General features: G+C 39.4%; 1 protein-coding gene across 1 annotated transcript in view; it reads right to left on the bottom strand.

Moving 5' to 3' along the window:
* FGF12 (fibroblast growth factor 12) overlaps positions 1-12,274 on the bottom strand; it is a 563,174-nt gene extending 550,900 nt beyond the window's left edge. The window contains exons 1-2 of the mRNA XM_034661117.1: positions 12,158-12,274; positions 11,862-12,005 (exon numbers count right to left, since the gene is read on the bottom strand). Of these exons, the coding sequence (XP_034517008.1) occupies positions 11,862-11,874 (13 nt within the window). The 5' untranslated portion in view covers positions 11,875-12,005; positions 12,158-12,274. The remainder of the gene's footprint in view (positions 1-11,861; positions 12,006-12,157) is intronic.
* Positions 12,275-19,808: the final 7,534 nt, after the last annotated feature.

The following is a 19,808-nucleotide window of genomic DNA, read 5'->3' as shown; positions in this document are numbered from 1 at the left end:
TTTTTAATCCCAATGGCAAGCCATTTGCATGGCACAGATAAATGGATACATCCAAACACCTATTATTTGTATACATGTGTATTTGTTTACATTATTAGTAACAACTTTGTATTAACTAACTAATCAGTGTGTTTGTACTGAGGTGATTTTCTAGGAATAACCTTGCTTACTCTTTTAAGGTATAGGTTTTCCTCATAAGAATGCTACCCATGGGGGCGCCTGGGTGGCACGGCGGTTAAGCGTCTGCCTTCGGCTCAGGGCGTGATCCCGGCGTTGTGGGATCGAGCCCCACATCAGGCTCTTCAGCTGTGAGCCTGCTTCTTCCTCTCCCACTCCCCCTGCTTGTGTTCCCTCTCTCNTACTGAGGTGATTTTCTAGGAATAATCTTGCTTACTCTTTTAAGGTATAGGTTTTCCTCATAAGAATGCTACCCATGATTCCTTATTCTAACATTCCTCAAGAATCAGCAAAATACACATTGATTTCTATATTTGATAACAACGTACAAGAGGACCTTAGACTAGGTTGTCTACACAACCTGAGGAAACTGGACTTCACTTTAGGCCAGATAATGGAAACAAATTAGTAAAATTCTGATTTTAAAAAAAGCAGTGGATTAACCAATCAGTATCACTACTCTTTAATATTTATAGTGTGATATAAACAATATGTCTTAAAAACTATCATTTTGAACCATACACCACAGTTGCGTGGCATTCTGGTGCTCCAAGCAGAGAAAAATGAGTGAGCAGGAATTAGGTAAGATAAAGGAGAAAACTCCTGAAGGTAGCAAGGTCAGCAGTCGAAAGAACAATGGGGAGGAGTGGAACCAATTCCGACCCATCCCAAGCTCATGTCAAAGGAGGAGGAGGGGAATGACGGGGCAAGGAAGGAATATGGCACTACAAGCAAGACTGGTAGCAGCTTCCAGCATCAGGTAGGAGTCCTGTCATGTGTCAGGAATGCTCCTATGGTGTGAAGGACACCAGAAGCTGCATCTAGTTCCCTGTGATAAAGGAGAAAACTCCTGAAGGTAGCAAGGTCAGCAGTGTAAAGAACAATGGGGAGGAGTGGAACCAATTCCGACCCATCCCAAGCTCATGTCAAAGGAGGAGGAGGGGAATGACGGGACAAGGAAGGAATATGGCACTACAAGCAAGACAGGTAGCAGCTTCCAGCATCAGGTAGGAGTCCTGTCATGTGTCAGGAATGCTCCTATGGTGTGAAGGACACCAGAAGCTGCATCTAGTTCCCTGGAACCAGGCTAACATGATAATGGAGAGTTTGAGATAAGAATGCAGCCTCATTCAGGAACAGAGGAAGTAGTAAGCCTAAGGGTCAAATAATAACCACAACAGCAAGAGCTATTATTACTGAGTACTGATTTTATGCTTGGTTCTTTATATATATTTTCTTTCCTTGTCCCATTAATTTAAAAGAGACATGGTACAAATGAGGAGGCAAAGACACAGAGATAGATCTTGCCCAAGTCGGAGGGATTAACAAGTTGCTAATTGTATGTCTTATAATCTTTCTACCATACCACTGAGCTTCCCAGAGAGGCAGGACAATTTTTTGAGGTGAGATGAGGGGAAAAAAGGGGGGGATTGTAACCCCATGCTTCCTTAAAACCTTGGGTTTGGAAGTCAACAGAAGGCACACAAGAGCAGAGAGCTCTTTCTCATACCTACCTGATAGCGGGCAAGAACTCCTAGTGATTCCCTACATCGGCTCTCATTGGCCCAGAGTCTCTGCCGTAAGGCCCCCTGAATCGCATCAGGTGAGACATACCTGAGCCTACAGAGATCAGGCATGCTAAAGGTTAACGAAATGTACACAGTTCACATGTGTGCGCAGATCTGGGCTAGTTTTTCAGGAACAAAGGAAGGTTAACTGACTTAATAGACGAGCAAAATGAGTCTTAGACGTTCAGTAGGGGTTAAACTTACGGACTAAGAAGCCAGTCTGCCACTTCCTAGCTATGTGATCCGGGCAAGTTACTCAAAGTCTCTATGCCTGGTTTTTCTACTCCCTAAAATAGGAATAACAATAGTGTATGACTCACTGGATTGTTATTAGCATTAAATGAGTCAATATATGTAAAAGACAGTGCTTGGTACAGAGCAAAAACTACATAAGCATTATTTCAAAAGACAGTAATCTCTTCAAGTGTCCTATCTTCTTTTTTGTTGTTGTTGTTTAGAGAGAGAGAGGCAAAGAGCACATGTGTGTGCACGGGTGAGGGAGGGGCAGAGAGAGAATCCCAAGCAGGCTCCACAGCGTAGAGACCAACCCGGTGCTTGATCTCTGGACCCTGAGATCATGACCCTAGCTGAAACCAAGAGCTGGACCCTTAACTGACTGAGCCACCCAGGCACCCCTCTTCAAACGTCCTTTCAATGTCTCACATGAATAAAGCATAAAACCATGAAGTATAGAGGGATTTGCTTGAATTAAGTTTGAATAGATCTGTTTAAAAGTTTATCACTGAGCCCAATACCCAGTGTACCTATGCTTTATTTAAAAACAAAAAAACAAACAAACTTAAATATTGGTGAAAAATTTGAAAATGGGGACTAAATCCATTCAAAATCCAATTATCACTACCCAAATATTGCCATTTTCTGCATATTACTATCAACTGTTTATCCACGGACATACAAATTTTACATTAATGTACTCAGTACTTATAACCACATCGCTGTTTTTTGTAAGTATCATGATATCACAAGTATTTCCTATTATAGCACATGTTCATCAACACATTAATGCCTGTTAAATATTCCACCCCATCACTATATTTCATTCTTTGTGAAATCAAGAAATTCAGCTTACGAACCATGAAACTCTTAGACTTTGGATAGCTTTCATCTGAAAGCAAAAATGTATCTTCTATCTAAAATGATCAGTAGCCAATCAAATATCAGAAGAGATAGTTATCGGTTTTGAAATTATTTGAAGATTGAAGGACTAAGTGCAATTGTTTTTGAATAATATATTACTGCTGATTGAGAGCTAAAAGAAAATCAAATCTCCTTCTATTATGTCACTAAAACACTCAGCACTTGGATTTCTTTCATTCTGTTTGTCTTTCCTTTTCTTAGAGGTGAGGTGCTGGTTAGGTTGGGAGAAAGGAGAAAACCATATCTACCAAATCAACTTCACATATGACTGATGTATAAATAAACTAACCTTAATTGTAAAGAAGACACATGTGAGGGTAAAAGAAAGAAGTTATAAAGCCATAACATACGATCTGCTGAGCAAAAATGTCACTCGGGGGCGCCTGGGTGGCACAGCGGTTAAGCATCTGCCTTCAGCTCAGGGCGTGATCCCGGCGTTATGGGATCGAGCCCCACATCAGGCTCCTCCGCTATAAGCCTGCTTCTTCCTCTCCCACTCCCCCTGCTTTGTGTTCCTTCTCTCGCTGGCTGTCTCTATCTCTGTCAAATAAATAAATAAAATCTTTAAAAAAAAAATGCCACTCGGCCAAAGAAATAGGAGAGACCAAGGCACCAACCATAAATCCTTAAACAGAATTTACCCACCATAGTCCCTACATAAATACCTCACAAATGTTGGTTCTGACAATCCCGGAGATTAATGAATCTTGCCTCTAATCCACCCTTGTTTCACAGATGTAGAAACAAGAACAGAGAAAGGAAGTAACCAGCTCAACCTCACATTATGAGTTGGGGTGAGAATAAGGACTCAAGTCCAAATTTTCAGACTCCCCAGCCAGGGTCTTTGCCCTCAGCCCTCCTTCAAGTCAGACATACCTGAACTGATATGTGGTCACAATCATGCAATCTACAAATGCCAGCCAAGTGGTAATGCTCTTCCTCATCTTAGAGCTTTCTCACTTGGAACCAAGTTAATTGCTCGGCTCAGTTATAGACCCAGCAACGTAGTCACACAACTCACAGTATTAAAAAGCTAGCTCAAACCTACAATGGGTCCTTAAAAATTAATGTGGTTGTTATGACCACCATGTTTTATTTTCCATAGATGTCAAGCCTAAAAAGAATGAAGTACAGGAAGAATAGGAACTAGCTGAAAAAGCAGTTTCTTTGTAATAAGAAAGTAGAAATCAAAAGGCAAATAGAGTTTAAGAAAAAAAAGGCTTAGGACTCTGAGCTGCAGAGAGGAGAAGGGAGAGATTGTTCCCCAGTTTCCTCCACTGAATACAGGGACTAGAATCCAATATTAGTGTTGTTGTTGTTGTTGTTGTTGTTGTTGTTGTAATCAAAGTACTTTATTTTTTGTTTCAAGTTTGTATTTAAATTCCAGTTAGTTAACATACAGTACAATGTTGGTTTCCGGAGTAGAATTTCGTGATTCAGCACTTACATACAATACCCAGTGCTCATCACAAGTGCATACCTTAATCCCCAGCACCCATTTAGTCCATCTCCTCACCTGTCTCCCCTCCTGTTTGATTATCTCCCTTGCCTCAGTATTACTGAGGGTTTTGCTCTATTTGTATTTTCACTTTGCCTTTTACACTGAGGCTGACGCAAAGTCCACAGGTAAAAAGTACCAAAAGTACCGATGACATCTCATTTTAAATCATTTGTAGACTTGCAAATCAAGTGTGATTTACATGGCAAACTATCTCTTGACACATAGCAAATATTTCTCCTTTAAATCCCAGAAGAGAAAAAGAAATAAATCAAATTCAATTTTAAATAGTACTAGAAATGTTAAAAATATTTTGAAATGAAAGAAGTGCCTTAGCAGAAAACTGCATAAATAATCTAATTTTAAACTTAGCAGATTTTAACAATTAGAATAATTATGTCATTTTTTTTGGAAGTCAAAAACATATCTAGGTTTTTGGTTTCCAAAAAATTGAAAAGGAATGTCCCAATTCACCTTGTGTCAAGGTTTGCTCGACCTACTTGAATATTATCAGTATTTGAGGATTGAAGAAAAACCAGATTGTCTCACATGGGTGATAACTGTAGGAATGAATGGGGTAGGGAGAGATGGACACATTATTGGCAGATTGGCATTGCTGCTTCCTCCTGCCTCCTGGTTAAGGGAATCTTTGATGTGTTTAGTTGTCTTCTGAATGGCCTCCGAAAGCTTCTGGGTGGTGGTGGTGGTGTTTTTTACAGTCGAGTCCCTTTGGGTTGCTTCTCAGGCTACTGGCAGTCCAGAAACAGAAACAAAAACAGCTTCCTTTCCTTCTTTTGCAGAGTTTAAAGACCACTTTCAATTATCTGTGCTCTCTGAATCACTACTGGTGGGGTTTGTATTAGCTAAAAAGCCAGTATATACCTTTAAAAAAAAGGAAAAAAAGAAAAAACAAGGGTCTGTGGAGGAGCAACAGGTGTCCTTTGGGACTTCTTCCAAAGTGCCATCAGTTTCATCACAGCAACAAAATACTACCGGAGGGTGGGAGTCCCACATTCCCAAAGACAAGGAGACAGAGATTGTTTCAAAAAGTAACTGGAGAGAAGAGCAAACTAAAATTAGAACTATAGACGTAGATCCGGGGGTGGGGGGGAATCCACCATGTTCTGAATGCAAGGATACCAATGCAGAGATGAAGATGATGATATTGGGGAAAAGGAAAATGATCTGTCTCTTTAGGCTCAGACACTCACCATCTATTGACCTATTTGCTATCCCAAGCCTGTAGTATAGGAATTAGGTCTCTTGTCTACATGTCACTCTCTTAACACTAAGATAATAACAGTCAAGGTCCAGGTAGTAGGAGCCCTATAGTGTTCCTGATAAAAGACTGAGGTACATGTTATGGTTTCACATTAATCACCTGTGGCTTATCTATTGATTCATAATTGAGAGTGAATACCTTAATCATCTGAGGTGCTTCTTAAATATCCCAGTCCCATGTCCATGTCTACCCAATGATTCTGATGTGTACCTCTGACGGAGAACGCTATTAGTCATCAGATTTCATGCAGTCAGTGTTTGAAACCCATTCAAGGTGTGATACTTGACCTAATGCATCTCCACCCCCAAACCCACAAGATGTTATATAACTGCCTCATAACTGAGTCCCAGCAAAACAGAGACAAATTCAGGTGTTTGAGAAGTTACTACAGAAATACAGAATACGCACAAAAGAAATCCCTTTCAGTAAATGAAAGCTTTGGCCGAAGTCAACAGGGAAGATTTGATGAGCGTCTATGTGGTACACTTGCAGCTAAAGCTACAAAGGGGGCGAAGGACCAGTCTCTCCCCTCCAGGATCTCGTATCCTCATGAAAAGACAAACAGAGCTAGTAATACCAAAAGACAATGATTCCAAGGAACTCTACATGCTTTATTGGTATGAGTTTCATTTCAGAATCATGATAGTATGGTGCGGGTTTGGGGTAGGTGCAATAATTCTTGTTTTACAGAGAAACGAAGATAAGAGGAGTTGCCTAAGTCACTTAGTCTTTCTGAGCCTCTGTTTTGTTATCTCTAAAACGCAGTTAAAATGCCCAACCACCAGATTTGAAGGGAGATGAGATATGTTAAAAGCCCTATGAAAGAATACAAAGTGTCTCATGAATGTTATTTATCGCTGCTAGTATGTGACAAGTCAGAAAATCCAATATATCACGATTGGCCACTTAGTGGGTACAGAACACCATACCCAGTAGGGTCAGTACTTCAGAAGCTTAAAGGCATAACAAGACAGAGATAAGGGGATGACACTCCTGGGCACGTCTGGACTCCTTCCTAATGTTAACACGCCTCATGATAAGCACATAAGTCACACAATAAGTTACTAGCAAGGTAGCTGGTCGGTGAGAGCCACTTTTAGAATAGATAAATAGCTTGAGTTCAGAATGTTTTCCCCACACAGCAATTTTGTTTCAATAAACCAAAAGGGGAACAAAAGGTAGGCACTGTTGCTGTGGAATGTTAAGTGCTTCTATAGAGGCCATGAATCATGAAAGACTTTATATTCTAGCCTCCTGGGCAACGATTAGAACTCTGAAAAACGGATGAGGAAAATACACACGATGTTGGAAATCGACAGCTCTTGAGCCTGTCCATGTGTGTCCATAGACTGGAAACTTCCAGAGGGCAAGCCAGTGCACTATTTCTATCCCCATCCCCTGCATTTAATAATATGCTTGGAACAACGCAGCAACTAAGTAAATATTTTGAATTAAATGAAATGAACTCCCTTTAATATTTAAGAGTCAAGAGACTCAGAGAGGGAAAATTATTTGTTCAAGGTTACATACTAGAGCCAGGGTAGGAACAGGGATCTCCTATGCCCAATGCCTATTCTGTTACGTTTTTTACTGCCTTTTACTTTACTTATCCCACCACAATGGCCTCAGAGTTTTGGATTCTTTTTTAACCACAAAATAGCTTTTCTTAAAATCACTTCCCAGCTCTGCTAAACTAGTTACTACATATACATTTCCTTTCTCTTCTGCAGAGTGGACCATCCTGGTTCAGAGAAATGACTGTTCTATGTCTTCTATATATTGGTTCAGGCCCCTGGTTCAACTCTAATGATTGGTGTGAAACCCAGAACAGAGTTGAATCTTCACTGGGAATACATGTGCAGCTCTGTACAGAGAAAGCAGATCAGGTCACCTCCTTCCTTGGTCTGGAGTCAAACCGATGTTTCTGGTAGTCAAACATCCTTCACCTTTCCCAATTTACCATCTCCTGGATGCATGAAAATGGCATGGTAAACTAAGTAAGGCCATTCAATTCAACATATGTAACCTACTGTAAACAAAAACATTTTATCTGAAGCAGGCACCTGGCTAGCTACAGGAATGTTAGGTTCAGATGATGCCCACAAGAAGGTTAATCTATTAGTGGAGACATGAGAGGGAGATCTTTAAGATCAGAAACTGCATCTCAGGAGTAAGCACATTGAGAATATACCAGATGCTCAATAAATATTAAATAAAAAAACACAAATTGCAATGCTGATTATAGGAAATGCATTACATGAGGGACAAAAAAGTACTTAAGTCATATAAAGTATGCCAACAAAATACTAATTAGATGTGAGAGAGGTCAGGGAAGATTTTATGGAGCAAGGGGTACATAAAATGAATCTCAAAAGAGTTGAACAGGGACATATGACCATGGGAAGAGGCTAGGGCTATATTCACTCTGAGATGCACCTTGATTTAAGCAGTCTAACATCACACTACCCTGGGTTAATACCAGGGACATTGTCAGAAGCTCAGATTGAACCTACAGAGTAAGTGTTTAAAGATAATCAGGGGTTGAAAGTAAACTGCGTGAGGAAGAGCAGAGAGGGTATCTAAAAGTGAGTCCATTTTCTGATCTATGAAGCAAGCGATTTCTTTTGCATCTCATCTCCATTCGTTCCAAAAGCAACCAAAGACTTATAACATGATCATATCCAGGAGCTTCTGTACTGATTCGAGGATATCACTCCTCTATACTGAAGTGGCAGTCTTAGATACAGTCAGTCCCCTGAGATCTAGACCAGTGCTTCTTAAACTTTAACGCGCATGCAAATGACCAGCAGATTTTCCTAAAAGGCATATTTATGTCAATAAGTCTAGGGTAGGGCCTGAGGTTCTGCATCCCAGATGATGTTAATGCTACTTGTCTATGGACCACACCTGGAGTAGCAAGGGCCTAGACCAGTGGTTGAGTCTGGCTACCCATTAGCATCACCTGGGAGCTTTTTAAAAATACCTACACCCAGGTCCCACTCCAGAAGCAATTAAATCAGAGTGCCTCGAGGGGTGCCCAAAGCATCTTTATGCTTTAAATGCTCCACAGGTGTTTCTAATATGCCAGTCTGAGGTGGAGAACGTAACTAGACAAAGAACAGATGTGGTGCAGGCAGAAAAGGGAAAAAAGGAGAAAAGAGAGAGAGGGACAAAGAACCTCCTTCCTAACCCTAAATCAATGCTTCTCCAACTCAACGTTCATGTACATTACCTGGGGATGTTATTAAAAATCAGATTCTCGTTCAATAAGCCTGGAGTAAAGACCCAGAGGTTCTAAAAAGATGAGTTTTCAAATCACATTTTGGTTATCAAGAGGCTAAATGAGTGGTTCCCAAACATTTGTGCACCTGGCATCTTTAAAAAAAAAATAATACGTGTGACTCTCTCACTCCTCAGCATTCTGATGTCACTGGGATGGGTTTGGCTGGGCATGAGGATGTTTAAGAAGCATGCCAGGGGATTCGAATGTACACCAAAGTCCATGAACCAGTGCAAGGCACAAATTCTGTCAAAGCTGGTCAGACTGCACACCAACCCAAATCTTTGAGGCAATATTAATTATCATGGTGCACAAAAATCTCTGAAATTAGATCATGATTGATTGCTAGGTCAATTGATTTATTTTCCTCTCCTCCTTACCCTGGATAATAGGAAGTGATGGAAAGCAGTAAGTAAGGGAGCAAAAAAATATTATCTTATTTGCAAATAACTGATGTTCTGCTGGAGACTCTGGACAAGTGTTCTAAGCAAGGTTTTCAAATGCTGGAGGTAATGTGAAGGTTGTCAAAGGCTGGCAACGAGATTCAAGATTAATTGGGCCATTAGATTCCTTTCTGAAATGGAGAACTCTTGAACCTTCAACTGAATCATGCAATAACACTCTTTGAATCTATGTTAAAAGAGTTTCCAGTGGGGGGAAAAATTATATGTACTTACATTGGAGAATGTCTTCCTAGAATTAAATTGAAATCTGCTGGGGAAAGAAGTTTGCACAAGACAGCATAAAGTATGAAAGACACACTGATTAGAATAAGATATGGATACACTCCTCTTAATATACTCTTTTTCTTTGTTCTCTAATAAAAATTTCAAGTTAGCAACCATTTTTAGCTGTGCCATTTGCATCAACTTAGAAAGTGAGGCCAGTGTGTAAGTAATTAGCCATTCTTAACATGATCACTACCTGGCTAATTCAGTTTTATAAAGGAATTCTAAGAACTAAATGCATAAGGACTTTCAGCGTGTCTTTTACCTGAGCTAATTATGCTACCTCTGCAAAATGACCACAATATTGGCTTGGGGAAAAATTCTTCATTGCGTTTGGGTCGGTACTGTGAATCACGCCTGTATCACTGCACTCCGGATTGGCATAGAACTTCTAGCCTGATTCTTCTCAGATATATTTCTGAGATTCTTTTCTCTATTCCAAATTCCCAAGACTGGCAGTACTTAATAGCTAGAACAGTACTGTTATCAATCTGAGATATAAACCACCTGGAACTCTGAGTGACATGTAGCATATTTTATGGGCAAAGAAGGGAAATAAAAAATTATCGCTAAGAGATACATCCTTTTTATATGATGGACCAAGGATTAGTGTATAAATTGGAGGTAAAAGTGTTACTGAGAACCCTTGCCAAATAACCAAGTTTAATAACCAAATAGCAGGTGTCATCTAAGTACAAAAAAACTGCTTTAGAGTAAAATGATACTCTCTCTGTTAATTTATGTGCCAGAAATACTTAATCAACTAGAATACTATAGACCTCTATGAGTTAAAACTGGCTTCTCAATTAAAAATGGATTACATGATAGGGTTAATAAATATATGCCTCATGTATAGGGAGGCATGGATTCTCTCATTATGTGCACTATTGTCGACCATAGAAATGCCCATCAGCAAATCATCAGAATAATTTGTCTACTTTAAAAATTGCCAACCAGTCTAAATCCATGTTAATTCAGTTCTTTTCATACTGTAAATGCTCACCTAGGTTCAAATACTTAAGTCTTCTAATTAAATACTTAAAATACTTTATTGAACACATACCTGCTATCATTCAACACTCTATTTTTATTAATCAGCTCAGAAATAGGTAACCCACCACCACTCCCTGATCCTGAGCACATTACCACGATGACTGACATTCCTGGTTTAAAAATAAAACCTTGTTTCAAATATAGCTTCTCGAGTTCTGGGTAATGAATATAGTTTCATAAAAGTTGACATCATTTCTTCGGATTTCACCAGAATTAAATACATCCAATGTTCCTACTGGATATCTGACCACATCACTCAAGGTTTTTGCAACCTCGTGGGTGTTTTAAGGGGGAGGAAGAGGAGGAGGAGGAGGAAGAAGAAACCTGCATAGATGGAGTTAAACCCAAAGGATATCCAACCTTACAACTGTAATAGTCATTTTGTTTATGTGTGTTAAATATGCCATCACAAGTTGATTTTTACAGTTCATTTACCAGTTCGTATGTGTAGAGTATGCAGATTTGCTTATGAGGAGAATATTAATATATACATGTCCAGAACTAGTAAATGCATCATGCTTGGGAGCCAAGCAGTACTCCGATACACTGTTCTCCTTAGAGGTCAGTTCTAACGCACACTGTTTCAAATAGACCCAATTTCTCTGCTGATATATATTCAAAATGCAGTAGGATGTGGTCATACACGCCCAGAAATACCATCTTTATGGGGTGGGGGTGGAGAAATCCAAACATTTTTTATAGCAATGCATTATTGGATATCAGTTACAAACATGCCTGTCAGCAATCCTAAAGCAGATGAAATATATTTATTTGAGCCCATCCATTCTACAGAAAAGAAACTGCTTTACCAACATCTCTCTCCTCCCCCACCATCTAAAGACTCTCCCCCCCACACCCACCCAAAAGAAAAAAAAAAAAAAACTCATCACACTTCACTACGCAACTGATGGAGTATTAAACACTGTCTTCCAAGCTGTGGGAGTTAAAAAGAAGTCGCCTTCCTGCCACACTCCCCTGGTGCTGCAACGGACATAGCATCTCCTCCTATCGACCTAGTATGATGCTCGCTCCCCAAGCACTGCAGTCCCCTCGCTGAGGACTGCCCGGGCCACACGCACATGCAGCGGGAAGTCCCCCGATGGGGACAATCACATACCTTTGCTCTCCATTTCGGTCCCTTTCGAGTGCTGGAAGTTCAATGGAAGTTGGCCGGAAGATGTGGGCCCGCTTCAGATTCCCAAATCTGGGAAGCCAATCTGATGATTTTTCGCCCGTACTTCCTTCCTTCCCCTCAGGCTTCCTGAAAGATGGGATTTCTTAAACCTTGAAGCTGCAATCAGCCACCAAAGGACACTTAGCAGCAGCAGCAGATTGCCTCTATAGGGGATAGGCTGAGACGCGCATCTGATATTGAAATGCATGCATGGTGCCCGCTCCTATTTTTTTTTTTACCTGGGTCTGGAAGCTGCGAGCAAGAGCTGTCCTCCGAGCGTGGTGCTGCAGGTGTAGTGACAGATCATCCCACTTTGCTCTCTGGATGTACAGCAGATTTGCATGGGCGCTGGCACGCATGCGCAGGGCCTCCCCCTCCCCTTTTCACCGCCTCCCGCTCCCCCGCCCCCTTCGCCTCTCTCCCCAATAGGGTCCTCAGTTATCCCAGCTGAAGAGCTGTAGCATTCGGTCACAGGGAAGCGCTGCTAAAAATAAACGCCGGACCGGATTTTCCTTTGCAAACTAGAAAATGGATTGGATTGGGATTGTGCATCAGTCCCAAACGATTTTCCAGGATGGATTACGGAAGCCTTAGAGGAGCCTAGGGTCTCTGAGCTGGGTATGGTCTTATTCAGAAGCAGAAGGGAGAAAAGAAGAGGAGATTTACGGATCCTATTCAGTGGTCACAGTTTGGGGTTCTCTTTCTAGTTGCTGCAGTAACTTTTCAGGTGAATGCTTCCCCTTCCTCTACCCACTTCCCCCGACTTTATATTTCTCTTTGCATTCCCCTGTTTGTTTTGTTTTGTTTTGTTTTCGGGGATAAGGTAGGAGTCCTCCTGGAGCTACTAAAGGTTAATATTCTCCCGCTTCTTTGCTACTCAGATTCAGAGTTTGCTGGCTTCCCTGAGATCTCTTTGGCCTCCACCTCAAAACTGTTCCGTGAGTCTCTAGGGCTTCTGAAGTTCTCCCAACGAAGACACTGAGGCCATTGTGAGGTGTTCTATTTAGCTTCTTTTCAACCATCTACCAAGAAGCAAAGTCCCCAAATGGGGGTGGGGAGTCACCTCATTGATAATATGTACTTTAAAACTACGTATGTAATCATTTTCATCAAAGTGCAGAAGAAGAGTGTTTTTCTTGTATGAGGTTCTAGGGAAGGTTGCAAAGCCAAAAATCCCTTCAAGTACCACTTTCTTATCACAGTATTTTTTAATACACACCATATTTCATCTGCAAAATGTTTAGTAGGAAAAAATATGTACTTATCATCTTTTTTTTTTTAATAGTCCAAATTTTCCTGAGAGAATACTCTCTCCTTGAGAATATGTCTTATTCTCAGGCATAAAAACAAATCTAGAACACTCTGTTATCTGGAATGGTTAAGGAGAGAGATGTGCAGATTAATCACATACTACAGACAACACAAAGATCCCTCCACAGTAAACTTCTAATCCCAATTTTCAACACATTGAAATACAATAAAATATACTCCCAACAAGAAACCTGAGGCAGACAATAATTCAGGCTTCTGGTGATTCAGAAAGCATCCTGGGATTTTCCAATGCCTTAGGGCCATGATTACAAATATTAATCATGAGGGTTCAGCCGAACATGGACATTTATTAGGGGAGGACTCCTGCTAAACTGCTGTGGCTGAGCAAAGCCTGCCTCCATTCAGCACTGGGGAGTTAAAACATTCAAGTATGGCATTGCAGAGGCCGCAACCTAGGGCCTACTAACGTTTAGGCTCTCCCATTGCATGCCCAAGTAAATATGTGGAAAAATCACAAAACTCGGGGTTTCTTTAAAATTTGATAGGCTTAGGAAGTAGAATAAGGGTGGGGGTAGAGTTAGTTGTTCCTAAAGAACAATCACCTATTTCATTGGGATAAATAATTTCTGCTCCTAATACTGCACCCATTACATGTTCTTTCCCTCTCAAAAGGTTCAGGAAAGAAGATAATTTTAGAACCATCTATACACACACTTAATATTTACCACTTTACAAATGGAGAGGCAGGAAGAGTACTTGACTTGGTAAGAGTCACAGAGTGGACCCAGGCTCAGAACCCAAGGGTCCTGCCTAGCTAGCCATCTACTCCAGGATGATTTCTTATATAGCCACCTCCCCATTATCTGCAGTGAAAGGGAACAAGGAGAACCTCCTAGTTCATGAATTTTCATTATTTTTATTCATAGTTTTTAAAACCCAGATGCTTTATTAAATAGAAAATAAATAAAATGTAATGCAAAATCTGTGATCTGACATTTGAGACCTTTTTATTTTCTGAATCCACACTACCTTTAAAGTCTTCTCCAAACTGAACTCCTAGACAATATCTGCTGTTATTTTAAGCAAACCTCAAGATTTTACTTTTCCATACCTTTACTTACATAGTAAGTAATATCCTTATAATATCTTCACCTCCTTACACAAATAACACAAATGCCTACATATGCAAATCTTATATTTTCCTCAAGATTATCTGAAAATGTTCTCTATTAGAAACAACAGTGCTGGTCTATCTTTACCTGTCTTTGATTGCTTATTACTTTCTATTTTGTATTATAATTATTTATATGCATATCTTATTCCTCTTCTCCATCCTTACTAAAAAAGAGACTCCTGATTCATTCGGGTAGTATATAGTGTCTTGAATGTAGGAAATACTAATAAATGTTTGATGAATTAATAATATGTAGTATACATGTTTTTGTGTATACGACATTGACTACAGGCACTATGATAACAAATAATGATGACAATAATATTGAACTACCATTACTAAAAGCTGCTTATGTGCCAGACACTATTATAAGGATTCTAAATGTTTTAATTAATTTTATCTTTATAAAACTCCATGGGGTTAGTACTATTATTATCTGTATTTTAAAGATGAGCAACCAGAGGCACAGAGAGGTTAAAGTATGAATAAAACATGATCTCTGCCCTAAAGAAGCATAAAGCTTATTAAAGGTGATAGAAGCATAACTGATTTTCAAAGATATGGTAAGGTATAAGGTAGAGATTATCACACTATGCATAGTGGGAGCACAGAAGAGGTTGGGCTGTTAACCAGCTCATAGGTTTTAAGAATAAGAAGCTAGACACCTTCAAATACTCATCCTAGAAAGAAAGAAGGAAGGAAGGAAGGAAGGAAGAAAGAAGAAAGAGAGAGAGAGAGAGAAAGAAAGAAAGAAAGAAAGAAAGAAAGAAAGAAAGAAAAAGAAAGAAGAAAGAGGAAGAAAGAAAGAAGAAGGGAGGGAGGGAGGAAGGAAAAAGGGATCTAACCCCTCTCCCAACACACATACAAAATGAAAAAGGATTTAAGGACAGAAGCACTTTCTGAAAGTGTTAATAAGAAATCGTTTGACCTAGTTATAATGAACTTATTTGATGATGAACTTGGAAGAGGGGAAATACACCACTAGCCTGGTAATTTTTTATTTAAAAATGCCAAGAATTGGGTGGGACTAGATCCCTAATATTGGGGTGCCCAATTTGACCATCAAAAACTGTCCTAGTTTGGACAATAATACGGTCATATTACTTATATTACACACTGAATAAGAGTAGCACCAGCAATATTGACATTCCAGCCTAATTCTGGCTAACCCATGTAATTGATTGGCTGTGAATGCATATTCAGATTCTCTAGCTTTGGTTCTTACTAGAATGTACAGAAACAATATAAAGATTGAATTAACAAACAATGATGTATTACGTTACAATTAACAATTTAAAGAGCCTTGCTAATATGTCAGATCAATTACCAGTTTGCATAAATTTCTCCTCCATATGTTCACTATGTTCTTCCAGAGTGCTAAATATAAATTGAGAGGAATTTGTGACCTTTTTTTTGTGCTCCATTATTTTCTTACTATTCATCATTTATAACTCATGATCTATTATAAAAAATAACAGCTGACCATTTAGAACTCTTTTTGTTGACAGTACTGAAGTCAACTCACCATTATAAAGGAGTATTCACTGTAAAATGGTGGCAGTCTCTACTGAGGGTATCAGTTCCAAACTGTCACCAGAATGTAAGCTCCATGAGGTCAAAGGCTGTGACCATTTGTTCACTGTTGTATCTCCAGCATCTAGAATAGCGTGTGGAACTTAGAAGATCTGATTTAATACCTGAGGAGTAAATGAATGAGTTGGATGAAATAATCCCTTTTCCATGACCATAAAACCAGTTTACTTGGCAAATGAAAAGCATCAATCAGCAATCCTGATAGTATAAACAGGATCATAAGTGACCAGTGAGGCAGCAAGGTTATCGCAAGGCAGCTAACAAATGTGCTCAGTGTTTACTCTTGAGCAAAGACCATAAATAATCGGGGCCATGTTCAAGTATCTCTTAGGCAGGCTAATAGGAAGTCCATGCCTTCACAAAGAGCCTAGGAAGCTGAAAGAAATTAGTTACAAAAAAGGGAGGAATAAAGTAGATGACAGAAATTTCAAAGGACAAAAAAAATGATGAGTCAGCATGGCAAAGCCATGTGAGAATAATGATGCTCTGGAGATTAGGCAGCATCTCTCAGAGGGCAAACCTATCTTGATTACCTACTATGTGTGAGTTTTTCATTCTCTTTCTTGGGTGAAGGTGAAAGAACAGTCTTCATAAGAAGAAAACGGTAAGTGATAAAGTTTCAATAGAAGTAATTCTTGTTGTAGGTATGAAATGAAGGTAAGAAATAGTCTATGAAAGATGAGAAATGGCAGAAGAGAATACAGGTCATCTGGGTGTATTTTGCCAAGAATCACCCATCCACATGTTTTAACAGTGAATTCTCTGGTGACTATTAAGACTCTAAAGAGACCTGCAGAGTGGTGAGGCAGAGTAATGATGCATGGGTAAGGCATCTGGAAGCCAAATGACAAACATTTTTGACATTTCTTGTTAAGGACTTTGTCCATTTGACAATATTAGAGATTTATACACAAGCTATCAACTGACAGTTTCAAGGCCCATCTGTTACACTGGCATAATGCCCACTTAAAATGGGGTGTGCCAATCTCATTAAGGTTTAGGTCCCAAGTACACACAGGTTGAAATGATCAGTCCAAACAGAATATTGGTAAACAACACTTTTCAACTGATCGCCTTTTTTTCTTTCTGGGGATAAGAAATCACATGGCAAATGACATGCAAAAGTAACTTCTTAAATATTGTTAGAATCATTATGAAGACTAACCCAATCCTTGAGTTCTGGTGATAAGAGTAAACAAAACGTACACCAAGCTTTATTTAGTCTAAAGATGCACCATCGGGGCACCTGGGTGGTGCAGTCAATTAAGCTCTGACTCTTGGTTTCAGCTCAGGTTGTGATCTCAGGGTCATGATCTCGGGGTCATAAGATCGAGCCCCTCGTCCTGCTCCTTACTCAGCACGGAGTCTGCTTAAGATTCTCTCTCCCTCTGCCCCTACCCTCGATGCTCTCTCTGTCTTTCTCAAATAAGTAAATAAATCTTTAAAAAAAAAAAAGATGCACAATAAAAATACTGCTTCAAAGGCATGTAATCATTTGCAACAAAGCCATTTCTTCACCCTATATCACCGCCCCCCAAATTCCAAATATATGAAAGCTCAATATTTTTTTCTGGTAAAAACAGCATATGAATAAGTACTCCTAAAAAAGTCAACCAATATAACCAAAGTCTGCCATTAATTCATTAAACAAATATTTATTGAGAACCTACCAGGTACTACCCTAGGTATTGGGGTATACCAATAGTCTGTTTGTATCATAGTATTTACATTGTAGTTTTGCAACTAGAAGATATTTCATAAATCTTACAGTGCAAACATTTGTTATACAAAAGTGAAAAGTAAGTTGAGGCCCACAGTGGGAGAAAACAACTTTTCCCAAGTCAAGTACCAAGCTACAAACAAAATTAAAAGTTAAATCTGTTTGGTGCCCCATTTCATTACAGCTTCCTCCATAATGGTATGCACATGCATGTGCATTCTTGGTTGGAGAACCTGTCCTATGTGTATTAATCTGCAAACTATTATTTCAGAACTCTATTCGTTTCACTTGGTAAACACAACCAGAAGATCTTGGTGAAGGGCTAGAAAATGCTAACTGTACTAAATGTGTTGCCAGGAATAATCAACCTCCATACCGTGTTCTACATGATGCCAGATAGATGTAGCACAGTGTATCATTTGTGTGATGACTAATAACAAATATTTTTCATTACTAGTGTTCTTACTTGGTGAAAATCTTTCTGGTTTATGTTTATATTCAAATCCCAATTCACTTAGCAGCTGTGGCTACCCAAGCAAAGTAAAATGCAGAAATAAAGCAATTAGCCATGATACTAGTGCCAAGAAAACTTGCTATTAAAAAGGGAGGAAAAGATTAATGAGTAATTTCAGCCAACTGAAATTAAATAACAGCAAAAGAATACAATAGCATAATGGATCCCACAGGTGTATTAGCTCAAGGGCATTATTAACAGGAACTTAGAGATTCATGACCAATAGCTGATAATACTGACACTCTACAATTTACCAAAAAAATTAAAAAGGAAAAAGACAAATGGATTTTTATATTTGTCATCTTTAAAAATGTTTTCCAGAATTTTACGCTTTTTTTTTTTACCTCTTTAATCATTTTATCCCACTGAGATGACTCTACTGAATTAGATGTTAAGGAAGCAAAGACAAGAGTCATAGTTGGAGGTGGACCCAACCTGCTGCTCTGCACAGAGGGTCCCTTGTATACTGATTTCCAGGCCCTGAGGTTGTAAGACCATGAGGCTGCTGATGTTCCCAGGCCCTCTCTCAGTTACTTAAAGTCTGTCTTAATTTAAAATTGCTTTTCATTTGATTTTAAAAGTATGCCTATATATATATTATGACTGGCAAACCTTTCAATCAGCCTTCCCAATCCCTTCCAGATTCATTGAATAAACATTTTTCCCTTCTCTCTGAAGAACCGCAAGGTATACAATAATTAATAATTAATAGCCATTATAAGAAGGATACTGGGAAGGGTTGAGACAATCCTGGTTTCTTCCTCTGTGAAACAAAAGGCTGGAACAACACAATCTGTAAAGCCCCTTCCAACCCCTACACTGGGAGACTCTCTATGTGGACCATGGCATCACTCCCCATTAGAAAGCATGCTAACCCTTGGTTATCTCACAAGATGTCACATTCCTTTTAGCATCCATGTCAGAGCTCAAAAGACTACTGGGGTTCCTCTAGCCCAACTCCTTCAGTTTATAAATGAGAAACTGATCCCCAGAGAGATAAAGACTCCTAGAACTAAACTTGGAATTGCTTGAATCCATCGTCAGTCCTCTGACCCATTATCTCACAGTTACTATATTCCTTATGTTGATGAAATACAATGGACTTGAGTATAAAACAGAGAATATGTGGAAGTGAAGAAAGAGTAATCCACTAGGCCCCATGAATGCCATTCAACCACTAAATGAGGAGTTACAAATCCCGTCAAAATAGTCTCCTTCTACCTACCTTGCTGCCCCTTTCTACCCTTCTTTTCACTTGTTTCTTTTCCCTCCCTATATCATACCAGCAACCCAAGTTAGCAGATGATGCAAGGCTGTATTCAATAAAGAAGGACAAACTCAATTTCATCGAGCTATGGGATTGGATAGAATCGTTGGGCTCACTCTTTCCCAACCTAGGAAACTTACTTATTCTTCAAATTCCAGTTAAAACTTATCCTGCGGAACTATCTCTGAATCTCCATAGTATTTTCAGTATTGTTCATTCAGTCCTATCATTTATTTGTATGTCTGTCTAAAGAGTAGTCCTATCATATAGCATAGTGCCCAGTACATAGTAGACATAGAATGATTATACTCTGAATTCATTAATGAATCAGTGAGTGAGTGACTGAATGA

This window comes from Ailuropoda melanoleuca, chromosome 1, assembly GCF_002007445.2.
Source record: "Ailuropoda melanoleuca isolate Jingjing chromosome 1, ASM200744v2, whole genome shotgun sequence".
NCBI classification, from domain to species: Eukaryota; Metazoa; Chordata; class Mammalia; order Carnivora; family Ursidae; genus Ailuropoda; species Ailuropoda melanoleuca.
Note: the sequence above shows the minus strand (reverse complement) of the source record. Positions and strands in the feature narration are given on the sequence as shown.